The sequence below is a fragment of the Aquila chrysaetos genome, chromosome 1 (assembly GCF_900496995.4).
Source record: "Aquila chrysaetos chrysaetos chromosome 1, bAquChr1.4, whole genome shotgun sequence".
Taxonomy (NCBI): domain Eukaryota; kingdom Metazoa; phylum Chordata; class Aves; order Accipitriformes; family Accipitridae; genus Aquila; species Aquila chrysaetos.
Window position 1 is genome coordinate 37,163,509 of NC_044004.1, and position 8,153 is coordinate 37,171,661.

Genomic DNA, 8,153 nt, shown 5'->3' on the forward strand with positions numbered 1-8,153 from the left:
AATTTTAGGGCAAAAATTCAAAACACTGGCTTTAGACTCCCCTGCCATATGTTAACTAGTATTACTTGCAAATGCTAAATCCTGTTAAGGAATCAGATCATAACTGTGGAAACAGGCTCGGTATTTTACATAGCTTGTAATATTCAGAGTCCTGTGCATTGATTCATGCCATCTGGCCCAACAGCACTGAGGCTTTCTTTATGCCAAGTGCCATGCATCCAGCCCCGGCCGTCACAGCCCTCTAGTGGAGATGCAGGAGGGAGTTTTGTTGGCATTCATCCATGGTGGCTTGCTTTTGCTCATCTGCCTTCTGGGCTGCTCCCAACTCAGCACAACTGCTTTTCAGTCAGGCTTGGCCAGAGATGGTGTCGCTTCTACCTCTGTGCAGTCAAGGGAGATCTTAGCGGCAAAGAGCAGAGACCTACGGGGACTTCTGAAGTGCCTGCAGCCCACCTAGAGATAAACCCCACACCCAGCCCTGCAGGGCTGCTCTGTCTGCCTTGCCAAGCCCACCAAGGCACAGGCAGTCTCAAGAAGAACACTGTTGAGCAGGAACCCTAGGTGCAACCTTTGGTACACCACTCGCTTCTCTACTAGCATCTCCCATTGCAAAGGAGCACAAACAGCTATTTTCATCTTTTTTCTAGCTCCTCTATGGCATAGGGGTGAGGAAGTTCACTTTTAACAACCACCCAAGTAGTGTTTAGACACTACCGGCATACTTCAAGACAACACTGTTACACAGCCTGTCAGAAACCTGCTAGGATTTGTCTCCTGGCTCTGTGCCAGTCATGCTTATGTTTTGTTTTTTATTATCTATCAAAACTTTTATTGAAAGCTTTTGCCTTCAGGCTTTTTAGATAGTTGCCCAAGTCCAAGAACTGTGGTGCTGTGCCTAAACCCAGGTGTGGCCACACACATACACAAATACCACTTCAGGAAAACCAAAGTTTACATCCCAGAGACCACCAGTCATGTTTCAGCTCTCTAGAGATCGACTATGATGAAGATTTCATCACATCTGCAATTTCTGTTCCCTGAGATGTCAGTATCCCCTCTTCTCAAGGGATCCCTTCTACCACTTCAAGGCTTATATAGGCAGTGACAAAACATGAACAATCAAGGAAATAGTTTTGGCATTAGAGACCATCTTAAACAATAATGACCACATGAGGATGCTCAACAGAACCCAAATGTACTAAGAATATCCCAAACCGTGTATACACCATAATTCTATCATATCCAAAAATTGACTCCCAAGTGTAAAGTCACAAAGACAAGAGTTTAATATTGACAAAAAAAAAAAAATTAAGTTAGTAGTATTTTCTTCCTTGAAATAACATACTGGTCATATGAAAGTCACTGAAGAGGTCTGCTTTTAGCTCGGAAGACTTTTACAGTTACAGCTGAATTCAAAACCCCTAATTCCAAATGTGTGATGTTAACACAAAAACTGAAAACTTAAGACCTGGGATAAAGAACAAATTCAGTTGTTAAGATTCTAGCAGTTACGTGAGGCCTTTCAATGCCTTTCCCATAACATGAGAAGTTCTTCAGTATCTTTCCCACCACCATTATTTCAAGATTCACAAGGTTCTTTAAAATACTAATGGGGTTAAATTGAAACCAAGCGCCATATGTTGTAATGTCTTCTGTGAAAGTCTGAAGCCACCCTGTTTCAATTATTTGGTTATTCAGTGCAGAAAGTTAAAGATCACAGAAGGTATAACAGCTTTTAATACTCCATTAATATTATAGATTAAAAATTATTGCATAGTCTTATGCATTTCCTAAAACAGCGTTCTCTGGAAATTAAACATTTTAATATAAAAGGAGCAACTCTTTAAAACATGAATTGCTTTCACTACCTCGATCTTCTATCCTTTTTTGATTTGTCAGTACATTTGTCCATCGTTTTCTCATTGTCTCCTCTGCACTTGGGGCAATACCATTTCCCCTTTGGTTTGTAGGTGAGTCCAACACACGAAAAGTGGAACCACTCGATAGGACACTGTTCATTATCACATCCTATCATTTCACCGTAAGACACTTGGTTGCATAAGCAGTAAGTTGGTTCATTGGGATCAATTGCAAATTCTACAGGTGAAACCTCTCTCTCTTGTTTGGCTTTGGAGCGTTTTTTCTTCTTGGAAGATTTAGATCTTTTTTCTTTAGGTGGCTGATCATCGCAGTCATCAATACCATTTGCTATATGGCACAGATCACGGCTTTCGCTGGTTCGCTGGCGACGAGGTCTACGTGAAGATCTCTCTGGCTGGCAGGACTCCATCTTCGCCTTTTCTAGAGGCTTTTCGTTCTCAGACAGATCTTGAAAACACTGAGAGTGTGTTTCCATTTGCCGGGCTCTATTCTCTACCAGTTCTAGCATCTGAGTAACTATTTGAATTTTTTCATCTCCAAGTTCTTGGCTGTTGATTAATGCACGCTGAAGATGCTGCTGCAAGCGTTTCTTCTGAACAGGATCATTTTCAGACTTGTATTTTTCATAGACATCATCTATTTCTTTTAGCGCTTCTATAAAATAAAGATAATAAGAATAATTACACAAGATGGAACATGCTCAAGAAAATATAGAAATGTATTTCTAACTGATGAGAAACAGTACAAATTTTAATTATAGTATTCCCTAGTGGGCTAGATCAGATATTTCATTCATGTTGCACGTGGTCATCAAATCAATGTTTAAGATCACAATCTGTTGCAAGAAAAAAATTCTCAAGTTCTAAGAAAAAGGAAGCTTATTTAGGCATTGGAAAAAGAAGGGATAACCCGAGAAAGGGGACCACAACTGCTGGAGTATGGATAGTCCAGATCCTGCCTTCATCTGAAAAAGCAGGAATTTCTGTTAAGAGTCCTTACCGGTAGTTCCAAAACCCTAGTCTACTAACCAAAGCAATAGCTTATTGTATCACAGGAAGAAACTTAGAATTCATATAATCATTATATATCATGATATATAACACTCTGAAATCAGGATATCCAGGTCCTCTGCCTTCCCCTTCTTATTCATCTAAAGGTTTGGTATTACACTTTCAGGTAGACATAGTTATAAAAAGAGTATGACAACTGAAGCTACACAATATCAAATTTACAATGAGGATTTAAATCAACTTAAACCACTCAAAATGCTTTTCCTATTACCAAAACAAATTACAGCAAAAGTTGCATTTTAAATCAAGGCTGAACTTTTCAGAATAGGTGATCTACTGTTTAGTGCATCACAGGATATTTTTAAGCAACTAGTAATGAGTGGCTCACAGTTTGACTTCTAAGCTTTTCTTCTTGCAAGTCATGCAAAATAACTGGATGAGTTGCTGTGAATCTTTCATAAAATTTAGTTCTTCGAAGCAAGTTTAATGAACCCAAATATGAGATTAACAAATCTCTGGCCTTACAAGCCAGTCTTAGTCTGTACTCTATTGTTCTGTATTGCTGGATTTCAAAATAATATTTTCCAGACCAAAAGTTACACTAGATCTATACATAAAAGAGAGAGAAATTGCTAATGTGGAAGGAAGTAGATTAGTAGAACTGACAGTGAAACCTGATGCAGTGTTAGATACAGTACTGGTTCCTTCAGAAACAACTTAAGGATTTTATTTGAACAGGCCAGGGAATTTATGAATGATACTAAACTATTTACTTCTAAAGCAAGAAGATGTGCAGTACAATCTATCTCTTACTAAAGACCTGTGTTTCACAAACTGGCTTTCATTTTTAAATTTGTCTGCATTGTACAGTTGTGAAAGGATTCAAGCTTGTGCTAAATGGAAGGCATAGATATTATCTCAACATTGTTCACGGTGATTTTTTTTCCTGTTGACATCTTGAAACAGTTCCTTAAGCATGAATGGCCGCTTTTTACTATAAATTCTGAAACCTGTATGACAACAGGAGCCAACAGCATTTTGTTCTATTCCAGACTTTTACTAGGGGAAGATAAAAATCACTACTCTGCCTGTCCAGTAAATCACTTAACCTATTTTTTCTCAATACTACCATTCCAGCTACCAAGAATGCTACACAAGCTTTGTTTCCGTGCACCTTCAACTGCATAGTTTGCGTGTTGCCCTGACGGGGGGGTGGGGGGTGGAAATCTTACTCTCTGTTCCCGAAAAGCACGGAGTAAGGTCCTTTGTATGCTGTTGAACTAGAAAGGCATAACCAGAGTACAATATTCTGCAATCACATTATCTTCCACCCAGCCTTTTTTTAGGGGGACGTGGGGAGAATGTAGGTACAGTTACACAGATTTCCCATCTTGAGAATGCCCTCCCCAGAAGAACCCACAAGCAATAACTGTTTGCTTTTTCACATTGTGACAAAGAACAACATTCACCCTACATTGATTATTCCCTAGATGCAGCCTGTGAAAATATGCTGAACACTTTAAATGGATCACCATCCATTAAAAAGAGGAAATAACTTTTGGACTGACAGAGATGCAAGTTCACCAAACTCCTTGTTGGTCCCTAAGGTGAGAGAAGGCATCCATTCGTCCAACTAAATAGCTCTGAAACCCCTGTTAAAAAAAAAAAAAAAAAAAATCCACACAAAACCCAACACAACACAATCCAGGGCCAAGTGTTTATTACAGATAATCTGATTAAGTTTGGTGTAGCTAATAAAAGCTAAAAGGATTTCAGTTTTCCAAGCACAGCAGTGGCTTTGTCCCTCCTGCATGAACTATCACTACCTTTAAATTAGCTGAAATTATATAGCACTGCTTTTACATCTTCAGACTTGGGCCTAAAATATTTGTATCCATTTTTTAGGGTTGGGGGTTTTTTTGTTGTTGTTTTTTAAAACAGTGGTAAAACTAGCAACAAACTTCTGCTTTGGCCCAGAACTGTATTAGTGGCTGGAAGAATACTTATAGGAGATACAGCCTAAATAGAAGATTTAATCTATTCAAGACAGATGTGGAGCGTTGGCTAGTCAGCACAGATCAGGTAAAGAGCCTGCTAGGCAGTCCAGCCTCGACTAAGAATTCAAAATGCTGCAGACAAGTCTATGCCCTTTAGACTTTAAAAGCCCAGAAAACTTACCAAAGCCTGTTCTTATGTATCTTCCTGGGTAATTAGAAAGATAATTGAAAGAATCCTTTTACAATAGCCGTCTTCTGAGGTGGCCCGTTTAACGTCTGAAAGGCCTTAACTGTCCCCTCCCACCCATACCGAAGAAAGCCTCCCTTTAGGAGGGGAGGGAGATACGGCTCTAGTTCCTACCCACGGGACCACTGCCGTGGGTCCACGCCACTCGGCCTCTGCGGCATACTTCAAGCAATAACGCTCTTCAGGAGCAGGTCCCGTCTCACGATTAGGCGGTAGGGCAGTAATTGGAAGTAAAAGATACCGCAGCCGCGTAGCCCAAGAGTGCGAGGTGGCACGGATGTAACCGGTATTTAACCCGCATTTCGGAAGAAGCCGTCTCTTTGGCTGAAGTTCAGGGTAACTTCCCGCTCGACGGACCCTCTCCGTGACCCGAGGGAACGCAGCTAACACTTTATGGAGCCCCCCCGCCGGCCCTCATCGCCCCGGGCCGGAGAGCACCGATTTACCGTGGGACGGGGGCACGGCTCCGCCAGGACGCGGCACCCCCACCCCCGCACGGCGACGGGGCAGAGGGAGCCGTAAACCCGATTCCCGTGCCCCCGCCTCCAGCAGCACGGCCGACGGTTCAGCCAGCGGGGGGGGGGGAGCGGGGCGAGCCCCCGCGGGGAGCCGGGGCCTAGCTCCGGGCAGCGAGGAACCGCCGGCTCCCACCGCCCCCGGGGCGGGGCCGCCGCCGCGGGGCGCCCTCCCCCGGGAAGGACCGGCCGCCGCCCGCCCCGGCAGACGCGGAGCGCGGCGCCCCGGCACCGCCGCGGACTCGGCCCCGCGCAGGCCCCGGTAGGGGGCCCACTCCCCCCACCCCCCTTCCCCCCCACCGGGCCCGCCCCGGCTCCGGCCCCTCCGCGCCGGGCGCATGTGCGGCGGGCGGCCGCCCTCCTTCCCCCCCCCGCCCCGTCCGTCCGTCCGTCCCTGCCTCCCTCCCTCCCCCCCCCCCCCCCGCCCGGTGCCCTGTGGCGGAGGCCGCGTCCCGCGGCGGCGCCCACCTTGGCACTGCGTGTCCATCTCCCGCAGCAGCGAGGCGTTGCGCTGAATGTCCAGCGGCAGCGACTCCACGCACTCCAGGTAGTCCTGCACGTAGAGCGAGAGCAGCCGGGCCCGCTCCCCGCCCGGCGCCGCCGGCCCCGCTACCAGCTGCGGCCCCGCCAGCATCATCCCCCCGCGCCAGCAGCACATCCGCCGCCGCCGCGCCGCCCGCACCGGGCGCGGGGTCCCCGCGGCGGCCCCGCTCCGCTCCCTCCTGCCGCCGACCGCCGCCCCTCTGCCCGCCGGGGGCCGAGCTTGCGCGGGCCGCGCCGAGGCGCCGCGGGGGGCGGTGAGGGGCGAGCGCCTCGCCGGGCCGGGCTAGGGCCGGGCCGGGCCGTCCCTCCACGGGGTCCCGCGCCCCTTCCCGCCGCGGTGCCGCCGCCGAAGCAAAACCCACTCGGAGCCCCCGCCCCTGGCCGCCGGGCTGCGCGCATGCGCGAGGCCCTGCCCTTATAAGGCGCGGCTAGCGGCGCTGCGAGGGGTTCGCATTCTCCCGCCTTCCCCTCTCGCCCGCTCCTACTGGCCTGGCGCGCGGCAAGGGGCGGGAGCCAGCGCGGAGGCGGAGCCTCCCTTAAAGGCGCACGCCTTCCCTCTTTCCGCGCCCGGGCGCAGCGGTGACCCCTGCGGAGGGGGCGCGGCGCGGGGTCGCCGCCTGACGGAAGCGGCCGCCGCGGGGGGCTACTCGCGCCCCGCAGCCCGACGGCGGCGCGCAACGAGGCGGCTGCGACCGAGCGGCTCGCCCCGCCCCTCCCCTCCCCTCCCTTCCCGGTGCCCCGGCGGCGCCCGTGTGTGGGCGGGGGCGGGCGGCCGTTGCGGGGGGTGCTGAGGCGCCGCGCGCGGGGCGGGGACTCCCCCAACGGCCGGGCGCGTTCGTCCCTCGGGCACCGCCGCGGTGCCTGAGCCCGCCATCTCCGCGCCCAGGCCCACCGAGCAGCCGGCGGCGCCCCCTCGCCACGGCGCTCGCCGCCTTCCCCGAGGGGCGGCCGGGGCCGGCGTGTGTCCCCCGCTGCGGGCGCGGCCCCGTTGCACCTGTGTGAGGTGAAGGTGAAGGTGAAGAGAGCGGACATGACCGCCAGGTGTGAGTAGTCCCGTTTTACCTGCAGCTTTCAGTCAGCTTCTGCCGCTGCAGAGTCGTTAGCGGGGCGGGGAGCGGCGCTGCGAGCTGGCTCTGAAGACCGCGAGGGTCCCTCAGGCGTGCCTCCTCCTGCTCTCGTGGGCTGTGTTTGTTAGCACTGATTAACGCCCTTCTTCGGTCAGGCCTCCCCCCCCCCGTTTATTCGCTCTTCCCAAAATGTTTTCTTGTCCCAGGAGACGTCGAGGAGTTTATCTCGAGGACGTGTTGCGGCTGTCACGGATTACACTTCTTCCCGGTATAGGCCGTCCTGTCCTGCACTGTATTTTCAGTCCTGACCCTGAACCTTCCCACGTTTTCAGGAAGTAATACAAAAGATATTTGAGCAAGCAGAAAAGTGCAGAAGTTTTACGTTTCATGCTGAAGCCTCACCCTTTGCACCATCCTCATTTTCTTGCAATATTTTGGCATACAAAATAATCTGTCGGCACTGATGGCACTAAGTCTCTCAAAACGCACCTTTCCAAAGGCATTGTGTCTGACAGGAGGAGAATGCAAGCAAGTTTTATTGCAATAAAATGTATATACACATTAAATTGTTTGCAGATGGCTTGCGTATTTCTCTCCCAAATAGTCTTGTGAGCTATATCTCCAACAATTTATTTCTAAAGAGCAGTTTTCATCATGAGGTGAGGTTTGTACCAATAGCATAGTGACGGGCTGTGTGCAGGGAAGGCAAGTTTATGTCTGGTACGTGAGAGTGTGCTCCATAGTCAAGCTTTTCTCACTGTAGCAGTTGATGGAGTGAGGCATCTAATTAATTCATATTCTCCAACTGCAAGAAGCAGCAGTTTAGACTGTTCTCGCCCATAACAAGAGCTACCTGATTTAGCTTTAAAGAGCAGCAAAATGATTTGTGATAA

At 49.5% G+C, this 8,153-nt stretch overlaps 2 protein-coding genes and 1 long non-coding RNA gene across 5 annotated transcripts in view; 2 read left to right on the forward strand and 1 right to left on the reverse strand.

Annotated features, from left to right (window-relative positions):
- Window positions 1-4,506, forward strand: part of RWDD4 (RWD domain containing 4) — a 50,294-nt gene extending 45,788 nt beyond the window's left edge. The window contains exon 17 of the transcript XR_005933154.1: window positions 4,382-4,506. The gene's annotated coding sequence lies outside the window, so the exon portion shown is untranslated. The remainder of the gene's footprint in view (window positions 1-4,381) is intronic.
- ING2 (inhibitor of growth family member 2) lies at window positions 1,264-6,308 on the reverse strand. Of its 3 annotated transcripts, none has more exons than XM_030018282.2 (2): window positions 6,119-6,308; window positions 1,264-2,535 (listed from the first exon to the last, which is right to left on the reverse strand). In XM_030018282.2, exons 1-2 carry the CDS (start codon window positions 6,306-6,308, stop codon window positions 1,865-1,867), a joined length of 861 nt encoding a protein of 286 aa, XP_029874142.1. In that variant the 3' UTR covers window positions 1,264-1,864. The 3 variants fall into 3 exon arrangements, with proteins under 3 accessions (XP_029874142.1, XP_029874162.1, XP_029874152.1); XM_030018302.2 differs by lacking the exon at window positions 6,119-6,308 and adding an exon at window positions 5,582-5,949; XM_030018292.1 differs by lacking the exon at window positions 6,119-6,308 and adding an exon at window positions 5,070-5,249.
- Window positions 6,309-7,122: 814 nt separating this feature from the next.
- On the forward strand, window positions 7,123-7,826 carry LOC115342993. Its single transcript, XR_003923970.1, has 2 exons — window positions 7,123-7,236; window positions 7,467-7,826. It is a non-coding gene; the product is annotated as an uncharacterized LOC115342993 (long non-coding RNA).
- The last annotated feature ends 327 nt before the right edge of the window (window positions 7,827-8,153 follow it).